This window comes from Oncorhynchus tshawytscha, linkage group LG02 (genome assembly GCF_018296145.1).
Source record: "Oncorhynchus tshawytscha isolate Ot180627B linkage group LG02, Otsh_v2.0, whole genome shotgun sequence".
NCBI classification, from domain to species: domain Eukaryota; kingdom Metazoa; phylum Chordata; class Actinopteri; order Salmoniformes; family Salmonidae; genus Oncorhynchus; species Oncorhynchus tshawytscha.
The window spans coordinates 60310660-60333809 of NC_056430.1; the positions used below are offsets into that span (position 1 = coordinate 60310660).

The 23150-nt window shown below is 41.8% G+C and overlaps 1 protein-coding gene and 1 long non-coding RNA gene across 5 annotated transcripts in view; both read left to right on the plus strand.

Annotated features, from left to right (window-relative positions):
- The window catches only part of LOC112222972, a 266640-nt gene that overhangs the window by 146009 nt on the left and 97481 nt on the right, over nt 1-23150 (plus strand). The window lies entirely within an intron of this gene.
- The window catches only part of LOC112265631 (signal-induced proliferation-associated 1-like protein 2), a 97039-nt gene that overhangs the window by 25365 nt on the left and 48524 nt on the right, over nt 1-23150 (plus strand). For all 4 annotated transcript variants that reach the window (XM_024443149.2, XM_024443156.2, XM_024443172.2 and 1 more), the window contains exons 2-6: nt 5907-7639; nt 10210-10337; nt 12076-12264; nt 17138-17312; nt 21604-21707. In XM_024443149.2, the coding sequence (XP_024298917.1) occupies nt 6172-7639; nt 10210-10337; nt 12076-12264; nt 17138-17312; nt 21604-21707 (2064 nt within the window). In that variant the 5' untranslated portion in view covers nt 5907-6171. The remainder of the gene's footprint in view (nt 1-5906; nt 7640-10209; nt 10338-12075; nt 12265-17137; nt 17313-21603; nt 21708-23150) is intronic.

Genomic DNA, 23150 nt, shown 5'->3' on the forward strand with positions numbered 1-23150 from the left:
CTGATCCAAGTCAACTGGGCCAGTCAGCAGAGCCAGAACATAGCCATCCCACTTTCAATAAAAGTCAACGAGAGCTTTATTGGCAGCCCCTCGCATTGACTACTTGGTTTGCCAAAAACTGCTGGAGACTGCAGACAGGCTGATTTGAAAGTAATGATACAGTACTTTATACTCCAACATGAATACCTGTACCATGTACATTAGGATATGGAAGAGCAGCCACTGTGAGAAGCCAATAAACGTACAACCTGAAATGATGTAATTTCAACTAGCTTTGCCCAGTTTTGCTATTGGGGTTTGGCTATTGGGGTAAAGGTATATTTACTCTGCTACTGTGATATGTAAATAGCCCTTGGCCCAACCTTTTGAAGTAGCCCAGGGTGGGTGCTGAGGGGTATACTGCAAAGCAGGATCAATGAGTTAGCCAGCTAACTTTGATCAACAACCAGAAATAAATTTAAATGAACAAATATAAACTTAATTAATTAAGAAATCTAAACTTTTGTGTTTTTGGTTGTTGACTCGATTAGACTATGGCCATTTCAAAGTATTTAGGCAAGTTAGTTGGCAAGCTTATTGATCCTGCTTTGTAGTATACCCCTGTGGTCTGTTTTTATATAGTAAACAGAAAGACCGACAGAAGAGAACATATCCACAACAATAACAAAACCTAAGTTAACGCCCAGATGCACTATTTCCCCCAGAACCTTCCCAGGGGTCCGTCTTTCATTTAGCCCCTGCGGAGCCATTGGTGTTTACGTTCACTTCCTTGATGTTCTGCATTTACTGTCTTATTTGTTTATTTTCGGCCTTGCTCCATACCTTCATTGGGCCCACCTACTGCCACTGCCCCTCTTCACTAGCTACAGCCCCGCAACTAAACCATGTTCTCGACAGACGACCAACCTCTCCCACCCCACAACCAACCTGCCTTCTTGAGGGAGTAGTCATTTGAAACTAAACACATACTATTTTGCCTCTGCTTCAGGAATCAAAATCAAACGTACACACGCGTGTCGTGGTGGAGTGTGCATATTGGAGGACCGCATTGGAATGTGTATGTGAACTGATCCCCGTCTGTACCCCACCCTGCCTGCCTGCCTCCGCTTGGAATAAATCCTGGAGAAACCCCCCGACACGGATGGCTGGGTGTATCTCGTAGTTCTTCCAGGGGCCTGAATGCCCGGGTGCTTAGAGCACCTAACAAGGCAAAGCAGACAAGCAGTGGGAGGATGGATGTTGAACCCGCTACCTTAGCTCTGTCTTATTGATGTGTGAGGGTATGTGAGTACCAGGGTGGATTGCCAGTTAAAGGGATGCACCCATGTACGGTGTTGGAAGCAGGCTTGACGCCGTTGTATTCTTGCCCCCTGGTTTGGATACGGTCCCAATCAGCCGCTGGAGACATGAGCGCGTTGATTCAAAGCCCCCAAAAAAATACATTAAGTATGTTTTACTTTCTTGAATAATTTTCAATGGTAAAGATAAAGCTCACATTGAACCATTTTTGTCCAGCAGGGCCAAAACATCCAATCAAATAACTTCTATATTTATTCTGGGTGGTTTACCTTTCATTTCACAATGAGGGCTGAATACATGGGGTGGAGTGAGACTTTAATAATAGGTTATACAGGCTGGCAGGTGTCGACTACAGTACAAGTGACCATTGTTTGGTTGGAACATCTCTTTCTAAATTGGAACTCATTCTGATGGATGACATCAAAAAAGGGGAAATGTCAAAGTAGAACAAAGGAATGGCGGTGTTGTCTGTCTCTGGGGCTTTTGGAACTGGACAGCGTAAGCTTCCACTGCTCACTGACCTCCTTTCTCTGTCGTTGTTTTTGCCCACCTCATCATACCTCAAAGTGGAGGTCCGTCCATCTGTCTGCCTTTCCTAATCTGTACCCAATGTTCCCAAAGGACATCGCCACTTGCGCCAGTGAGCTCGTTCCCGTGGTTAATGAAGTCTGATGACAAACGGACTGCATGAGCATTTCCAAAATGTCACTGAAGAACTGTACTACTGAAAATAATAGCTTCATCGCATAAGATTATAGCTCAAGTACAATTTTCAGATCACATATAAATCTATAGTTCAGTGTAACTGTATGTGAAATTGATTTGAGCCATGCAGACAGACATAACAAGTACAAACCTCTGCAGCCAGCAACGGGTTAGGCCTAGCTCATTTCTAGATGCCACACACCATTAATCTCAAACTCTCTCAAATCACGGAATCCAATATCCAGCACTGACATCCACTTCACTGTACCCCTGTCAGGGTACAGGGGAGTGTCCATTCTATAGATTTCAACCAAAACAACATTACCCTGCCTCCCAGCCAAATGTTGCTCCCAGACCATCTCACTAACCTAGCATTTGCTCCATTCCCTCATTGATTACCATTATGTTTGGGTGAACGACCAGCTCGGTGTGCCCCGCTGGTTCGTGGAACCAACTGGAGCAGTTCTGTCATTAACCAGCAGTGGCGAGACTGTAGCCTACATTCAGGCTGATGTTTGATGGACGGTGTCATCTGTTCATTTGTGACCACGTTTGTCTGTTTTTTATTTTGTTTTCTTTCCCCTGTTTAGATGGTCTTATTTTAAAGACCATCTGGGATGGACTGATGCCCGAACACAATGTTTGTGCAATTTATCTGACTCTTGATAATTACTATTTGTTTGTATTGCAATTGTCGGTCTCTCCATAACATCATATTGCTTAATTTAGTGCTGTATGTACTTTTTTGTACCCCAAAAATTGAGACGTATTAAAACACAAACATTGACATATTGAAGAATCAAGAGTCCGATGCAGTGCAGCATCATACTTTAGCTTGTCCAAACTTCCAGCATCAGTCAGACCCGACTGCAGCATCAGTCAGACTCTTGATGGCCAATAGGAAGTATACATACTGATATGTAAAGCAGTATGAAACCGTATCCACGTGATTCGGCTTTGTAGATCAAATAACTGACTAAAGCCTTAGAACCAAAGTTGTCCTCTTATGGCAAGGCAGGAACCTTTCAGAAGATTCATGACGTGTACTGAAGGGGAAAAAAGGATGTGTCGCAAGCCGTTTTCATCTCACGCTTTCATGATCTGTTTGCTCTCAAGCGGTCGGACATCAAGGCCATGCATTTTTAATGAGGACCCTTTTCTCATATTGCATCTCTTCCTCATTTTATTCAGGTGTTTTTAATAATGGAATAGGGCATCATTGGGGGCGGATGGCATCGGTTGCTCCGCCTTGGGCCCCCTCAGTGTTCCGTGTCCAATCGTAGCACGGCTGCCTCTGTAGTGATTGCAAATAACTTTTACACCTTGATGTTATGAATGCTTAATGCTCTTTTTAAACAGCTGTCTGTTAGAGGTGTTTTTGCACTGATTAGTTCGCAATAGTCGGTCTGGCTCTTGCTGAGACTGTTTGATTATAAACTAGTTAATAAAGGTCCAGTTGGAATGGATGTGGCACTTTCAAAGTATCCTATATCAAACGCAAGATGAGTTAATTTTTTGTACACTATTTAAGGTAACCTTAATTCAAATGAGCATCCAATCAGTAACATTCAATACAATGAGGCAAGAGACACAGATGAAAGGATAAGGACTCTTTATCCTCAAAGGGTAGGGGACTTTTCCGTCTGGTATTGGGGCCTATGTTGTGAATAGGGTGACATTTGGGATGTATTCAGACTGGTATTTTCCAACATTGTATTAGCAACATAGCTCAGGCAGTAGGAAACGCTCTCATCCATTTATATGCAGATGAAACCGTATGATACTCAGCTGGCCCCTTCCTGGATTGTATGTTAGAAACGCTCTACAACAAAGCTTTCTTAGTGTCCAACAAGCTTTCCCTGCCTCTAACCTTGTTCTGAACCACTCCAAAACAAAGGTCATGTGGTTTGGTAAGAAGAATGCCCCTCTCCCCACAGGTGTAATTACTTCATCTGAGGGATTAGAGCTTGAGGTAGTTACCTCATACAAGTTCTTGGGAGTATAGCTAGATGGTACACTGTCCTTCTCTCAGCACATATCAAAGCTGCAGGCTAAAGTTAAATCTAGACTTGGTTTCCTCTATTGTAATCGCTCCTCTTTCATCCCAGCTTCCAAACTAACCCTGATTCAGATGACCATCCTACCCATGCTAGATTACGGAGGCGTAATTTATAGATTGGCAGGTAAGGGTGCTCTCGACCAGCTAGATGTTCTTTACCATTCGGCTATCAGATTTGCAACCAATGCTCCTCAATGGACACTCTATGCTCCTCTGTAAACTGGTCATCTCTGTATATCATTCGCAAGACCCAATGGTTCATGCTTATTTATAAAAAGCCTCTTAGGCCTCACTTCTCCCTATCTGAGATATCTACTGCAGCCCTCATCCTTCACATATGACACCCGTTCTGCCAGTCACATTCTGTTAAAGGTTCCCAAAGCGTACACATCCCTGGGTCGCTCGTCTTTTCAGTTCGCTACAGCTAGCGACTGGAACGAGCTGCAACAAACACTCAAACTGAACAGTTTTATCTCAATCTCTTCATTCTAAGACTCAATCATGGACACTCTTACTGACCGTTCTGGAGGCTTTGTGTGATGTATTGTTGTCTCTATTTTCTTGCCCTTTGTGCTGTTGTCTGTGCCCAACAATGTTTGTACCCCATGTTGTGCTGCTGCCGTGTTGTGTTGCTACCGTACTGTATTGTCATGTGTTGCTACCATGCTATGTTGTTGTCATAGGTTTCTCTTTAGGTAGTGTTGTGTTGTCTCTCCTATCGTGATGTGTGTTTTGTCCTAAATTATTTTTAATCCCCGCCCCCGCAGGAGGCCTTTTGTTAGGCCGTCATTGTAAGTAGGAATTTGTTCTTAACTGACTTGCCCAGTTATAAATAGGTTAAATAAAAAAATATGAATATACCCCCCTAGTGTTAAATCTGTCTACGTTTACTACAGGAAATTGAGAATTATGGATATTCAAATCAGGAATGAATAACATTTCTCCTTGTTCATGAACATTGTAGCCTATTTTTGAAATAAATCCTCTGAATAATCTAACTACCTTAACATCAACACCCCCACTCTTTTAAAACATTTTAATAAGGGCAATTCCACAGTAATGTCGTCACAGTTCCAATTAGTATGACTTTCAAATGCATACAGTACTTATCAGGAAGGTTGAAATGTTGGTCACATGTTCACACGGTTAATCACATTCGAAGATGACTAACCACATACTGGTTAAGTTGGCTGTTTTCTGATGTTTTCTGAAATCCTGCCCTGCTCAACTTTAAAATGATAAATGAGTCCACTGTCCAGAGGCAGTGTGATAAACAGTTGACTTTGAGAGAGATCGAGGATGATTCATATGACATTGTTACTCCTCTCTAAGACCTGGAAGGCATTCATTGTGAGTTTAAGAAGTGTTCGCTCAATGCATAACATTTTTCTATGTTGTTACATAGACGGTTTGTCATGTTACATTAATACAGATCAGATGACTGCGATAAATCTTTCAAATTCGACAAGGTTGTGGGCCATTCACAGGCATGTAGCTCACAGCACCTAGAGACATGAAATAATTAATTCAGAATTATTGCAAATGAGCCATTGAACTTGAAAAGGCCTTTCATCTTTCAGCCACACCATTCCCACAATGTTAAAAGCTGCCAAAAACCCTATCAAAGCAATACAAATGTATTTTTGTTCTAGTATTGGTACATGGGCATTGTTTGTAGGCCTTCAGTCCGCTTGATTAAACCGAAATAGCAATGAAATGTCTATTGATGTTCATTATGTTTAGGCCTTTGCACAAATTGAAGGTGAAATGCAATTTTAGGTCTGTTTTTATTTTGATGTTATAATTTTAATGAAATTAATCATGTTATGTTTCTCACTTTAAGATCTGAATCCACGAAGGATCACCATGTGGCTGTTATTGGCTTGATGTGGACCAGGAAAGGATCTTCACCTTCTATGCTGCACTGTCCTTCAGAGACCCGAGCAGATCTGTCAATCTAATCCTTTTCTATGGATTATGGACCTGGCGAAGTGAAATCCCAGATTTGGGTTTTGTCTAATACTACATGGTAGCAGTTTCCATAACAAATGGCTTGTATTGGAAACCAGTCATGAAATTTGGGACTGTAAGGTGCCTGTACACAGGATATGAGTGTGCCTAGCCTCTGGACTGAGGACATAGCAAATCTTGCTGGAGTAGCTAGCAAACCAAAGGGCTCCAATTATTTCATGCAGTCGGACAACCTGTTCAACAAGAAACTCCAAGCGTTAAAGGGGCCTATGGGACCTCCAAACGCCAACGTGCAAGGAACGCCAGCCATGCCCAAGATGGGTGTCCGGGCGAGGGTGTCGGACTGGCCCCAGCGAAAGGATGGCTGGGAGTCACAGCCTCCGCCACGCTATGACAGCCTGGTGCCGACCTTCCAGAAGGGACCGTCAAAACTTAGCACAGAGGTCATCCTCCAAAAGAGCCAGGAGTTGCTCAGTACTGAGTTCCCAGAGACCAAGTATCCGCTATGCGACCTCCTGAGCCACTCCCCTATGAAGGGCTTCCCCGGGATCAAGAGGAGCAACAGTGAGGTCACCATTAGCGATATCGGCGCTGAGGACTTGGATCACACCACCATCAACCCCAACACTGGGGCCACCTTGCGCCGTGAGTATGGGAGCACATCATCTCTCGACAAGCAGGGTCTGTCCGGCGCCAGCGAAGGCTTTGTGGGCACCCTGAGGGGCTACCACATGGAGGACCGCTCGGACCAACCCAGCGCGCCTCCTCCACAGAGTTTCCCGGAGCTGCTGCGTCTCAACACCACTCTGTCGCCCAGCCTACAGACGGCCACCCAGATTGCGCGAGGTGACATTGTCTGCATCCCGGGCTATGACTACGTGGACAGCTCCCTGCTCTACAGCCGTGAGCGGGAGAAGTCCTTCCTCCAACGCATGAAGGCGGAGAAGGCTGACACCTCCATCTTCCGGAGGCTGCGGAACGTGAAGAGCGAGGGCGAGTACCTGGACCAGGAGGACGGAGGGCGCTTCGGAAGGCCCCTGAGCTTCCAGAAGTGCTTCGCCCACTACGACGTGCAGAGCGTCCTCTTCAACATCAGCGAGGCGGTGGCCAACCGCGCCGACCTGGGTCGCAGGAAGAATACTACCACTGGGGCATCGGCCGCCTCTCAGTGCCAGGCCCCGGCTTCTGGGCTGGGAGACAGCGCCACGCCAATTCCCATCTGTGAGTCTCCCATAGGCAGCTGCGAGGAGCTGGGTCACAAGGCCAGCATGGACGCAGATGAGGGGGATGGGAAGAGCAATACCCTGGTGCTCAGCTGCCCGTACTTCCGTAACGAGACTGGTGGCGAGGGCGAGAGAAGGGTGGCCCTGAGCAAAGCCAGCAGCGCCAGCTATGGGAGTGGAGACTATGCTCCTAGCTATGGGGGTGGAGGACAAGGCTACTCTGTGGAATCATCACTCAGCACCCGGTGCACCAACGCAGGGGTGTCGGTGCTCGAGGTGTCAAGGGAGAGCCAGGCCTTCCACAGGGACATGTACAAGCGCTACATTATTGAACACATTGACCAGGGGGCTTACTACTACCACAAGTACTTTTACAATAAAGGTAAGAGAGGCATTGACTACCTACCTAATACTAAATTGTTTCCTTACTACAAAGTACTCTAGCAACTTAAAGAAAGATCCAGATGGGGTTTTTCAAGTTAATTTATGATGTGCTTTGCAGTGTTTACAAATGCACAACACTAGCAGTCACGCCATAGAATCGAGCCATGTGTAGCTAAATTTGAGCATTTCTGAAAATCTATGACCTGCTCATTGAATGAGGAAATAGTTTTACTGGAGTAGACATCAACATGATACCTGAGATAGCAGGGTACATGTAAAATCTGCAATTTTCCACTTTGCATTTTGGACTGCATAAGTCTAGCTTGTTAGTTGACCGTGACTTCCGTGGCACTTAGATGTCCCATATGTCAGTGCGTGACATTGCCTGAGGTGAACAACTCTTGAAGCTAGTCACCCTTGAGTCACCGCCGCAATGCAGTGCATGAGTTTTTCCCTCTACATTTGTCAGTATCCAAGATGTTGCTAATAGCTTTTTTACAGCCATTTCACAGACTTGAACTAAACTTGAAGATGAGCGATTCCACGCCTGCGTAGGTGGAAAATGTTTTTGGTATCTGATTGTTCTAGCAATCCTCACATAGAAACTTTGTTGGGAGGAAGAATGTTTGACATGCATTTGACATTTGTATCACGTTCATGAAAGATCATAAATCATGATGTAAATGTCCATTTCAGGCCCTTTCTAGATCTTTACATGCCTGCCTTATGATCTGTGAACTGTACATGATACAGACTTCTTGTTGTCATTATACTCCTCATTTCCATCCACAGTTTTTATGCGAGTAAAGTCGTGTGTGTGTGTGTGTGTGTGTGTGTGTGTGTGTGTGTGTGTGTGTGTGTGTGTGTGTGTGTGTGTGTGTGTGTGTGTGTGTGTGTGTGTGTGTGTGTGTGTGTGTGTGTGTGGAAACTGGAAGTTTCGGGGTATAATTATTATTTATTTTTTTACCTTTATTTAACCAGGCAAATCAGTTAAGAACAAATTCTTATTTACAATGACAAAATCTGGAAAAAGTCCAGGAGTCTGAATACTTTTTAAATGCACTTTATTGAATATTATGTGTATCCTATCAATTAAAATTAGAAATCTGGGTGCAATTAATTAGCTTTAGAGATAAAAAAAATAGTCTACAAAATGTTTCAGGAATGCCTATCTTAACAGGCAGTCTTCTTGTGGAGTGCAACTGTAAGGTTGCAAGATTGGATCCCCCAGACTGACAAGGTGAAAATCTGTCGTTCTGCCCCTGAACAAGGCAGTTAACCCACCGTTCCTAGGCTGTCATTGAAAATAAGAACGTGTTCTTAACTGACTTGCCTAGTTAAATAAAGGTATACATTTCTTTTTAAATCGGCAAAATTGGCGCCCAAAAATACCGATTTCCGATTGCTATGTTTTTGTGGGACAGCAAACTCCATATAAACTACATCATCAAACGTATGTGGACACCTGCTCATCTCATTCGGGAAATTGTGTGCATTAATATGGAGTTGGTCCCCCATTTTCTGCTATAACAGCCTCCACTCTTTTTGGAAGGCTTTCCACTAGATGTTGGAACATTGCTGCAGGGACTTGCTTCCATTCAGCCACGAGCATTAGTGAGGTCGGCCACTGATGTTAGGCAATTAGGTCTGGCTTGCAGTCAGCGTTCCAATTCATTGTGTGCATGTGTGGCCTACCACTTCGCGGCTGAGCCTTTGTTGCTCCTAGACGTTTTCACTTCACAATAACAGCAATTACAATGACAGTTGACCATATCTATATATAGATTGATATAGATGTGTACTTTAACATGAATAAAACCAAATCGCAACTATGTAGAAATGTTAATCAACCTACATTTATATAGTTTGACTGTGTCCAGCTCGCTAAAAATCACATCATTTTAAAGCTAGACAGTCAGGAGTCAATTTTGACACGGAGGAAATGGTGCGGCCCGCTGGACCGCGTTGAAGTCCGAATGTGGCCCCCGGATAAAAGTGTATTTGACACCCCTGGTCGAGGGAGTGAGGAAAAACACTTCATCCTTGGGATGAATATAATGAAACCCGTGGTGAAGTTAATGGAACTACAAAGACTGGTTTTTCTGCAGTGCAGGTTTCAGTCCGTGCAGGTTTTATTGAAATGAGCCTGTAGTTACATGTCTTTTGCAACCCTACATGTCAATTAATCAGCAAAGGGAGCATTACTACATGAAATATCTGTCTCCTCATTGATTTATTCATACACTAGGTTTAGGCATATCTTTATGGGTTAGCATGTATTTGATGAATTTGATTGACTTTTCTGGCTTTGCTAGTGTTATAATCTAAGATGTGTAGGCCCTATTCATGGAGTTTAAGGAATGCAAAGGAATGTCCAATCAGGCAAATCATGTTAAGTTGAACTGTGTTTGTTGCAGGTCTGTTTTTACCTTTGACCTGTAAGCCAGAGTGCCAAAGCCAAATTTGTATTTTTTGTGAATTTAATGGAAAATAAAGATTTCTTATGTTATCATAATCCAAACCGCAGCTAACGTTTGTGTTGTACCGTCATTTACCATTTACCCTCAGATCATCAGAACTACTTTGGCACTGATGAGAACTTGGGCCCCGTGGCGGTCAGTATCCGCCGGGAAAAGCTGGATGAGGGAAAGGAGGGAGCACAGTACAACTACCGGGTCACCTTCCGGACCAGCGAGGTAAATAATCGAAAAGGGGAGATGTCGCGTAAGGCTGAGAGTGTCCTAAAATGTATGCTGTACACAGGTTCTTACTGTGGACTCTCACATTGCTAACCAGCAGGCAAAATTAATTCTGAAGTGGTGGAATGTTGTCATACCTTCATACATAATGAATAATCAATTAGTTATAAGACCACAAATGGTGTGAAATAGAAAATACCTCCAAGATTGAATTCAAATTAAACCAAGTTCTTCCATAGAACCCCCCTTCCAAAATGTAATCTCTGTAGATAATCGTAACATAACTGAAAGGCACAACTTTTGTGAGATGATGCACAGTGGACTAGATAAGCAGACATTTTGTATTATCATACCAGTGGGACATTAAACAACTTTTAATCCTGGCAAGTTAATGGGGAAAGTTTGATCCCACGATATGTTAGTTCTCCTATGAGATACTGTAAGTGGGGAGATTGTGACATGTTAAAAGCAAATCTATTTAGTTTTACTAAAAGCTAATTCCCTATGCAACTTAACCCAGAGAACTGGGAGAGAGACTTTTCACTGCGTGCAGCGGGAAATTGAAGCTCTTTGGGAGGTACTCTCTTCACTAGTATCCTTGTTTACTACTCTATATATCACCCATGTTTCTTATATATTACAGTCATTTGTCTCTTACGTTTTCTTCCTGATGTAGTTTACTTCATTTTCTATTCATAATTTGTAAGCATTTTCCATTAAAAAAAACAGAATTCTTCTATAATAACAACATCGTAGCTACATTACTTAAGACAGCCAAACACTTCAATGATTCCCACTCACTTAATGTGTTACAAACATTCTTCTGGATCATGTTGCTCTTGAAACATGGGTGCGGAAGATTTAAACTGTTATAATAACAACTTTCACGAATGAGCCTTTATAAATGCTTACACTTTATGAATTACTTTCAATGTTGTAACTAAAAGCTTATTGATTGTAATGCCTAGAAGTGCTTAATTCTTACGTCTAAGCCAACATATGGAATTGTTTTAAGAATGTCATACCATGGATCATCTTTTTACTACTGTAGCCCATAGAAACGCATTGAATTACACATTCAAAAATAGCGAAAAATACACCGAAAAATGTATCGTAAGGAATGGGGTTTTGAAGTGTATGTCCTTTATCTAGGAGATATAAGAAAGCTCAGGAAATATTGTAGTTTTTTAAAACTAATTTGGCACAACTACCTCCATACTTACATTCATTCATTTGTTTGGGTTACCTTTAGACGAGTCCCGTGACACTTCCGAATACTGTATAGCAAAATGGAGTCTCCCCTTTCTGCAGTGGGATCATATTAGTTTGTAGCCCAAATGGTTTGGACACTACAGACAAACGTTGGTACATCAGCGTTACCGACTTTAGACGAGTCCCGTGACAAACTGTTAGGATGCTACAGACGGAGAAGACCGATTTTCGGGATGTCTCCTGGACTGACCAACAGTGCTGTAGCTCTGCCACAGGGTGACATAGGCGATGTGGTGGATTGAGATGCAACCAAAAAAACACATCTCTAGCTTAAACTGACAGATTTTGATGGACGCTAGGGGGTTAAAACTTTTGCATATAATAAAATAGTTATTTCTAACTTATTTATCATTTGCAACTTTATTAATGAAAGTTGTTTGTAAATTGTTACTCAAAATCCAACTCAACCGTCAAGGCTAGACCCCCAGCTAACCTCCAGCCTCTCTCTCTCTGTCCTCCCCAGCTCACCACTCTCCGAGGGGCCATCCTGGAAGACGCCGTGCCCTCCACCGCCAAGCATGGCATGGCCAGGGGCCTACCGCTGAAGGAGGTGCTGGAGTATGTGGTTCCAGAGCTGAACATCCAGTGTCTCAGGCTGGCCACCAGCTCGCCCAAGGTCCCTGAGCAGCTCCTCAAGCTGGACCAACAGGGGGTGAGTGATCATAGACACAGTCGCAAGTGAAATTTTCCACACCCCTTGCACAGTCTTAACATTTTGCTGATTTTAAAACTTTTTTTTTTTTAAATGTATAAACCTACTCCACATTTTCAAAGTGTGTGTACAGTTGAAGTCGGAAGTTTACATACACTTAAGTTGGAATCATTAAAACTCGTTTTTCAACCACTCCACACATTTCTTGTTAACAAACTATAGTTTTGGCAAGTCAGTTAGGACATCTACTGTGTGTATGACACAAGTAATTTTTCCAACAATTGTTTACCGACAGACTATTTCACTTAAAATTCACTGTATCACAATTTCGGTGGGTTAGAAGTTTACATACACTATGTTGACTGTGCCTTTTAAACATTTTGGAATATCCCGGAAAATGTTGTCATGGCTTTAGAACCTTCTGAAGGGCAAATTGACATAATTTGAGTCAGTTGGAGGTGTACATGTGGATGTATTTCAAGGCCTACCTTCAAACTGAAATATTGTAGACCTCCACAAGTCTGGTTCATCCTTGGGAGCAATTTCCAAACACCTGAAGGTACCACGTTCATCTGTACATACAATAGTACTACGCAAGTAAAAAAAACATGGGACCACGCAGCCGTCATACCGCTCAGGAAGGAGACGTGTTCTGTCTCCTAGAGATGAACATACTTTGGTGCGAAAAGTGAAAACAACAGCAAAGGACCTTGTGAAGATGCTGGAGGAAACCGGTACAAAAGTATCGATATCCACAGTAAAACGAGTCATATATCGGCATAACCTGAAAGGCCGCTCAGCAAGGAAGAAGCCATTGCTCCAAAACCGCCATAAAAAAGCCAGACTACGGTTTGCTACTGCACATGGGGACAAAGATCGTACTTTTTGGAGAAATGCCCTCTGGTCTGATGAAACAAAAATAGAACTGTTTGACCGTAATGACCATCATTATGTTTGGAGGAAAAAGGGGGAGGCTTGCAAGCCGAAGAATACCATCCCAACCGTGAAGCACGGGGTGGCAGCGTCATGTTGTGGGGGTGCTTTGCTGCAGGAGGGACTGGTGCACTTCACAAAATAGATGGCATCATTACGAAGGAAGATTACGTGGATATATTGAAGCAACATCTCAAGACATCAGTCAGGAAGTTAAATCTTGGTCACAAATGGGTCTTTTCAAATGAACAATGACCACAAGCATACTTCCAAAGTTGTGACAAAATGGCTTAAGGACAACAAAGTCAAGGTATTGGAGTGGCCATCACAAAGCCCTGACCTCAATCCTATAGAAAATTTGTGGGCAGAACTGAAAAAGCGTGTGCGAGCAAGGAGACCTACAAACCTGACTCAGTTACACCAGTCAGGAGGAATGGGCCAAAATTCACCCAACTTATTGTGGGAAGCTTGTGGAAGGCTACCTTAAATGTTTGACCCAAGTTAAACAATTTAAAGGCAATGCTACCAAATAATAATTGAGTGTGTAAACTTCTGACCCACTGGGAATGTGATGAAAGAAATAAAAGATTAAATAAATCACTCTCTCTACTATTATTCTGACATTTCACATTCTTCAAATAAATTGGTGATCCTAACTGACCTAAGACAGGGAATTGTTACTAGGATTAAATGTCAGGAATTGTGAAAAACTGAGTTTAAATGTATTTGGCTTAGGTGTATGTAAACTTCCGACTTCAACTCTGTATATACTTGGTGAAAGCACCTTTGGCAGCCATTGCAGCTGTGATTCATTTTGAAAAATGTTCTTCCACCTCTGCACAACTCTTGGGCAACATTTATCCATTGTTTTTTTGAAAATAATCAATTTGGTTGGGAATCATTTGTCGGCAGCAACATTCAAACCTTTCTGGTGTCATTCTGGTGTGTTTTCTGCATTGAAAATAGTGTAATTAACCTGCTGAAAAATAACATTTCTACCCCAGGGTTAGGTTTGCAGAAGACTGAGGGGTTTCTATCTAACTTTTTACCTGGGCGTTGCTAATTCTACATTTCTTTTGATCCTAACAAACTCCCTCTTCTTGGAGTCACCTTTCTGCTGATCTCAGGGCATTTCAATTGACTTAATGGTTGCAGTTAACTTTAGTGAGCTTAATAGAAGTACTGATGGGAGTTTCATAATAAAGCCACAGGTCAATACAAAAGGTTCTAACCTGCTCTGCCTCGTAACATTGCTTATGGTAGAGCATTGCGCTTGCAATGACAGGATAATGGGTTCAATTCACCCGACCAACAATGCCCCCCAGAAAATGACGCGTGCGTGACTGTAATTTGCTTTGGATAAAATAATCTTCTCAATGTTATATATTTTTTTATTATTATACACCCCCGGGAAACTATTGAGCATGGAAAATCCAGGAGTTTGCAGAGTTGCAGTTCTTGACACGAACCTGTATGCCTGGCACCTACTTCCATACCCTGTTCAAAGGCACTTCATTATTTTGTCTTGCCCATTCACCCGTTGAATGGCACACACATACGGTCTATGTCTCAATTGTCTTCAGGCTTACAAATCCTTATTTAACCTGTTTGTGCAGTAGGCTATAGGCCCTATACATTATCGCTGCATTTTGGCTAAGCATGCATAGCCCTGCCATTGTTGTTGTTCTTGGTATATGATCACACTGGTAATATATAACTTGTTGTATTACTTGAGGACTGATGGCCTGCATCTGATGGTCAGTTGGAGGGGGCAGCAGTGAGAGCTTCGATGCAACCAAGTTTATTATTTTTAAAAAAAGTACATTGTGTTGTGTAAAAACCCTTGGATCAACGCTAGCGGTGAGGCTGCCTCTCACCCGACTCACCGTTTCTCCGCTCTCCCTCCCTCCCACTGAGAGAAGGGGACACAGCCTTCCAGCTAATAGTGAAATTCATGTTGTCACTCCTATGATCAGAGAAAATGAAATAAAATATACACAAGCCCCTAATAATAACCCCGCAAGCTTATCGAAACACTTTGCTAAACTCATTATTGCAGCTGTGGTGCTGGTTGTAGTGTGAGTGGAAGTAGGGAGAACCCATTTGAAGGCTTATCAAAGTGAATAAAGTGTTGACAGTGTTGAATAACAACTTAAACGTGAACTTACACACACAACAGCAGCTGTATTCATTGAGTCTCTCCAGTCATGATTTTACGTTTTGAAATCTCACAGTATCAACTTTTCTGTGCGCTCTAGACTTTTTAGACTTGTCTATGGCTCGAGGAAACTGTGCAGACACAGTGATCTGAGCTATCTGATTGGCCAGTGGTAAGCCTGTAGGTGCACTTAATTTGTTCTCTGGGCCAACCAGTTGGGCTGGTTGGAATTATTCAAAATAGGCACACTGCCAACAGCACCAAACAAATCAAAAAATAATTACAGAAATGTTTGGCGGTTGACTAGGAAAGCCTTGGAGATTGACGGATCGGTTGGTGACCACAAGTCTAAAAGAAACAAATTGTTTCTTAGCAAAGAGCAATTTTTCATACAATACTTTTGCTAGGACTGTCTGAGTGGGGAGGGGTAAACTTAAAAACTAGATGTTATTGTCACAGAGGTTTGGGATTCTCTTTCTTGTGGGTCCATTAACTAATTTACCGCCTGGTTATATAACCAGGAAGGCCAAATCTCCATCCCAACAAAAGGCGAGGAGGGGGAATCTTGACCTCAAGGAATGTCTAGGGGTAGACTCTCTTATTCCTCAATTTGATTTAAGTTTAATTCCATGTTCTTTAATTCAACTACGTTTAATTATGTTACATTTCATTGATGTGATAATATCATAATGAGCTTTCACCGGTTATATCTACTGCAAGTAGGACTGGAATGCTATTATTGTGATCTACTCGTTAATCAACCGCGGAGATACGTAGTAAAGACAACCATCAATGGCAATCTAACGTCGCTTTACCAGCAGTACTTCCCTATCCCCCTCAAGTGTGAATAATTTACTAAGGCGGCACAGCTTCCATTCCCCTTATGCAAAACAATATGGCCTCACCTCCCACTGAATTTTTGCTGTGTTGCCACGACAATGTGAGAGATGGGAAGAGACCAGCCAAGCAAATTGAGACTTCTCGATTTAATGCTTTTTTTTTCTTTTGACTGCTCGTCTCGTCATGTTGCCTAGCTGTGAGCAGTGAGCATCCCCACTGTCTCATGAGGACCTTCTTTGAGTTTCGCGAGGGTCTGCAGATTCTGGTCTTGTGCACCCCTCCCCACACACACACAAAAAAAATGTTTCATCCTACAGCATTTCTAAGATTAATAAATTATTCAGGACCAACCGTTAGGTGTGGTTTGAGGGCCACTCGCACTGTAATTATTTCCTCTTTTGTGTGTGTCAACTCCTCTGATAGCACACTTAGCGCTAGCCATCTGAACAATCTCAGCACCTGGTGTCAGGTAATAGGTATTGATAGCAGGAGATAAAATGCACTTGGCTGGTACAGCGCTTGATATATCCTTCCCTCCCTGAGGGCTTACAGGGGCGTTTCAGTCTAATTTGACACCATACACCGGCGCCGGCAACCGTCTCTGACGCTACAGAGCATTTCAATCAAGAGTGTAGATAAGGAGGAATGCATCGTTGAATACTGTATGTCCCATCTCAGTGTTGCTCTGAAATGACGTGTCTTGTGAAAAATAACACCTGCTATAATTTGGTCATGAGCCCAAGCATTTGGAGAAATGTTTCATACGCTTTATGCCAGTTTCCTTTTTATAAGATTTGCATTGAGATTTTGTTTTAAATATATATATATTTATTATCGTATAATAAACAGACATTAGGTAGACATAGGCAGATCATAACCCCAGGTTATAACCCACCCCTAAATTACAAGGTTCCCCACCCTTATTGTTCTTTGTCATTCCAGTTGAGCTTCCAGCACAAGGTGGGCATCATGTACTGCCAGGCGGGCCAGAGCACCGAAGAGGAGATGTACAACAATGAGAGCGCCAGCCCCGCCCTGGAGGAGTTCTTGGAGCTGCTGGGCCAGAGGGTCAGGCTGAAGGGCTTCACCAAGTACCGGGCCCAGCTGGACAACAAAAGTAAGAGTTCATAACTCAACACACACATTTGTTTTATATATTTTATAATCATTTGATTTATCATATGCTTGATAAATGTTCAATAAATTAGAGGATGAGGGCCCAGCTGGACACATACTGTACATCCTCTTGTACAGACCAACTGAAAAGAAAAATCATTCAAAACTGAATTCTTCATCTTTTGATAGGAGCAAACTTGAAAGTTTGAAAAAATGTGGTAGATTGCAAGAAAAACATTCCAAAGAAAGTCCATGTCTCTCTGTACACTGAAAAATGCTTGAGGCGTTACATGGCCAGGATTTCTTTTTTAACTCTGCAAACTTAATACGATTTCTTTTATTATACGCATAAATGGTGTTGGAGGACAAGTAGGAGGCACCCTGTCCTCTGGTCTAAAAAAATGTACCAATGCCACAGGGCAGTGACTGGGGACATTGCTCTGTGTAGGGTGCCGTCTTTCGGATGGGACATTAAATGGGTGACCTGACTCTCTGTGGTCACTAAAGATCCCATGGCACTTATCTTAAGAGTATGGGTGTTAAATGTCAACCGTGAAGAGGTGACTCTGGGATGCTGGCCTTCTAGGCAGAGTTCCTCTGTCCAGTGTCTGTGTTCTTTGCCCATCTTAATCTTTCCTTTTTTATTGGCCTGTCTGAGATATGGCTTTTTCTTTGCAGCTCTGCCTTGAGGGCCAGCCTCTCGAAGTCGCCTCTTCACTGTTGACTTTGAGACCTCGTGTTTTGCGGGTACTATTTAATGAACCTGCCAGTTGAGGACTTGTGAGGTGTCTGTTTCTCAAACTAGATACACTAATGTACTTGTCCTCTTTCTCAGTTGTGCACCGGGGCCTCCCACTCTTTCTATTCTGGTTAGCGCCAGTTTGCGCTGTTCTGTGAAGGGAGTAGTATACAGCATTGTACTAGATCTTCAGGTTCTTGGCAATTTCTCACATGGAATAGCCTTCATTTCTCAGAACAAGAATAGACTGACAAGTTTCAGAAGAAAGTTCTTTGTTTCCATTTTGAGCCTGTAATCGAACCCACAAATGCTGACGCTCCAGATACTCAACTAGTCTAAAGAAGGCCAGTTTTATTGCTTCTTTAATCAGAACCACATTTTTCAGCTGTGCTAACAAAATTGCAAAAGGATTTTCTAATGATCAATTAGCCTTTTAAAATGTTAATCTTGGATTAGCTAACAAAACGTGCTATTGGAACACAGGAGTGATGGTTGCTGATAATGGGCCTCTGCCGTTTTCAGCTACAATAGTATTTCTGATCAATTTTATGTAGTTTTAACCTCTAGCGACTAGCAATCCCGTATCCGGGAGCGTAATCATAGCCTCAAGAGCATTCCCATAACGCAACTTTTCCTATTCATGAAAACCGCAAATGAAATGAAATAAATATATTCAAACACAAGCTTAGCCTTTTGTTAACAACACTGTCATCTCAGATTTTCAAAATATGCGTTACAGCCAACGCTAGACAAGCATTTGTGTAAGTTTATCATGGCATAATGCTATGCTAGGCTCTGCTGGCAGCAGGCAACATTTTCACGAAAATAAGAAAAGCAACCAAATTAAATCATTTACCTTGGTCACGAAAAGATGCTCGACTATGCATATAATTGGCAGCTTTGGAAAGAAAACACTCTAACGTTTCCAAAACTGCAAAGATATTATCTGTGAGTGCCACAGACCTCATGCTACAGGCGAAACCAAGATGAAACTTCAACCAGGAAATGGGCAGAATTTTTGAGGCTCTGTTTTCCATTGTCTCCTTATATGGCTGTGAATGCGCCGGGAATGAGCCTGTCTGCCCTTTCTATCATTTTTTCAAGGTGTCTGCAGCATTGTGACGTATTTGTAGGCATATCATTGGAAGATTGGCCATAAGAGACTACATTTGCCAGGGGTCCGCCCGGTGTCCTTTGTCTAAATTGGTGCGTATCTTCAACTGGAGGCATATTCCATTGAGATTCAGAGGAGAACGCACACTTCCACAAACGATATATCATCGAAGAGATATGTGAAAAACACATTGAGGATTGATTCTAAACAACGTTTACCGTGTTTCAGTCGATATTATGGAGTTAATTTGGCAAAAAGTTTGACGTTTTGATGACTGAATTTTCTGGGTTTTTTGGTAGCCAAACGTGACGCACCTAACGGAGCGATTTCTCCTAAACAAATAATCTTTCAGGAAAAACTGAACATTTGCTATCTAACTGAGAGTCTCCTCATTGAAAACATCTGAAGTTCTTCAAAGGTAAATGATTTATTTGAATGTTTTTCTGGTTTTTGTGAAAATGTTGCCTGCTGATGCTAACGCTAAATGCTACGCTAGCTGCGCTAGCTATCAATACTGTTACACAAATGCTTGTTTTGCTATGGTTGAGAAGCATATTTAGAAAATCTGACATGACAGTGTTGTTAACAAAAGGCTAAGCTTGAGAGCTAGCAGATTAATTTCTTTTCATTTGCGATTTTCATGAATAGTTAACGTTGCGTTATGGTAATGAGCTTGAGGCTGTATTCACGATCCCGGATCCGGGATGGCTAGTATCAAGAGGTTAAAACGGGAACGTTTTTCATCCAAAAAATTTAATAGCGCCCCCTAATGCATATTAATGGACAAAAAATGGGATTTTCTTTCAAAAACAAGGACATTTCTAAGTGACCCCAAACCTTTGAACGGTAGTGTATATACTGTACATACAGACAGACAGATGCAACAATTTAAAAGATTTTACTGAGTTACAGTTTATATAATGCAATCAGTCATTTGAAATAAATTTATTAGGCCATAATCTATGGATTTCACATGACTAGGAAGGGGTGCAACCATGGGCGGGCCTTAGAGGCCCAGCCAATAAGAATGAAGTTTTACCCCACAAAATGGCTTTAATACATAAGCTGCACCTGTGTAATGATAATTCTGTTTAATCAGCTTCTTGATATGCCACACCTGTCAGATGGATGGATGGATTATTTTGTCACAGGAGAAATGCTCACTAACAGGGATGTAAATACATGTGAGTGCAAAGTTTTAGATAAATACGGTTTCTGTGTGTATGGAAAATTGCAGGGATTGTTTTATTTCAGCTCATGAAACATGGGACCGAAACTTTACATGTTGCGTTTACATTTTTGCTCAGTGTATATTAATATAGATATAGAGATTTATGTATATCTCTCTGCTGAAATACAGGAATTTAGAAATAGACCTACCATTGAGCAGTTCAGTCAAATTAAAGACAGGCTGCTCGCATGCATTCCATGTTAAGTTCCCCACTATAGGCAGTCTATAGTTATTATGCCCCCAGCCTCTGGAATAGCCTGCCAGAGAACCTGAGGGGGGGCAAAACTGTGGACATATATTTAAGAGATCTTAAAACTCATGTTTTTTGCTTTGCTTTTCCTTTGGGTGCTTTTTAGTTATTCAGTTTGTCACACTTTAGTTTTTATTCTTGTTTGTTGTGTAGTAAATATTTAAGATTTCCTTTCCTTGTTTTTTTGCATCTGTTTTATTCCTGTAAAGCACATTGTGTTGCTTAAATGTATAAATAAAGCTTGATTCCACTTGTTGTCTGTGAATAAACCTGGGTGGGTCTTTCTATATAGACCATAGCAACACTCTATAAATGAATTGTCATGTGTACTCTGTTGGTTCTATTTGCTTTGCAGTTGTAAGCAACATCTTACATAAGTCTCTTGGGAAAAGCATTCAGATAACTGTTTTTTTTATTATTAATGGGCTATTCTGGAGGTCTGAAATTCAGTTACAGCAGTCAAGATTTTAAGCCATCTTAAAGCTGTGTCAGTCTGACTATCCTGATTCCTGGAAATGACATGCAATCTGCCCAGCTTTCATGTAAAGCCACCTTATACAGGAACAATGGCCAGTGTCGTTTCCGAGCTCTGGCCATTTAGAAATACCCATTAACAGACTGGCCATAGGGCATTTCAGGCAAATGCAAGATTGGCTGATCTGTCTTAAAAATAATTTGTGCAGTATTATTGTTATTTGACTAAATTGGGGGGCCTCAAGGAAACGAATGGTCCAGAGTGTTGGAAATGCCCATTTCTGGTCCCAGTCCGTCCCTGGAAATACCACAGGATTATTATTGCTGTATTCAATGATCTTATTGCAGATCATGTAATTAGATATTTTCTTCTCCAGAGACTACAGTAGTACATTATTTTATATTTTTTTTCTAATTTAAAAAAAAAAAAATTCTGTTTAGAATGTCTCTGCTCTGGCCTAAATTCTTTGTTTGGGTGTTACAGCGGATTCCACTGGAACACATTCTCTCTACACTACTTACAAAGACTATGAGCTGATGTTCCACGTGTCCACACTGCTCCCCTACACCCCCAACAACAGACAACAGGTGAGTGGACACTGGAAGTCTATGGGTACCTGCTAGCATGCTAGTAGATACTGTAGACTTCCAGTCATTGGGCTAACGCTACCTCCAACTTCCTTCATACTGGACAACGATGCATAAAATGTCTATGCACTAGTACATCTGAGTCTGGGGAAGTAGATAAAGGGCCTCATTGCCAACATCTGAAAGTATCCCTTTAAAGCAGCACGAGTCAATCTGTGTCCACTCGCAGTGGGCCCCCAACATTTGTGTAAGTAAACTGAGAGATTGGTCTTGGCAAACGTCACTGCCACAGGTATTTGAATATTGTTGTAACTGCCCTTAAAGCCAGATTTAGGAGTGCCACTTCAGAGGTGCTATTGAACACTGATAATTAACACAAAGATCTAGTAGGTCAGATTTTCAAAACATTAAGGGCTGAATCCTGACTGGAGATGTGCACATAAACAGTGCTGGAAAAAGTACTCAATTTTCATACTTGAGGAAAAAGTAAAGATGCCTTAATAGAAAATTACTCAAGTAAAAGTGGAAGTCACCCAGTAAAATACTACTTGAGTAAAAGTCTAAAAGTATTTGGTATTTTAAAAATATCTAAGTATCAAAGTAAATGTAATTGCTAAAATATACTTAAGTATCAAATGTAAAAATTCCTTATAAAACAGAGCGACATTTTCTTGTTCTTTTATTTACGGAAAGCCAGGGGCACACTCATTTACAAATTAAGCATGTGTGTTTAGTGAGTCTGCCAAGATCAGAGGCAGTAGGGATGACCATTGATGTTCTTGATAAGCACCTGAATTGGTCTATTTTCCTGTCCTGCTAAGCATTCAAAATGTAACGAGTACGTTTGGGTGCCAGGGAAAAATGTGTGGAGTAAAACGTACATTATTTACTTTCGGAATGTAGTGAAGTAAAACTTATCAATAAAAGTCAAAAATATAAATGGTTCAGTACAGATACCCCACAAAACTACTTAAGTTGTACTTGAAAGTATTTTTACTGAAGTACTTTACACCACTGCACATAACCCTCGAGTCAATTTCCGCTGCCCCGGTCAGATGAAACCAAAATAAAAACACCCCCATCAATTCCGTCTGTTTTATTGCATGGGCTGCGTCTCAATCCACCACATCCGCTAGTGGTGGCCTTCCACATGTGCAGTGGAAGGTGGCTGAGCTTACGGCTGTGTTTGTCAGACCAAACAAATTGGGTTAAAAATGTGCAAAAATAATTAACGTTTTTTTATTTATTTTACTATCTGCTTTTCCATGTATGAATCAGTTAACAGCGTGTTTCCATGGGCTTAAGTGCCGTAATGTTTTAATATTTTGGGGGGATAGATAAAGGGGTTCTAAAATTCAACATCAAATAGCTAAATGATCCTTGCTATGACCATCAAAACAATTCCATATGTTAGCTTAGTAACCCCCCAGAAACTCAAGTCAA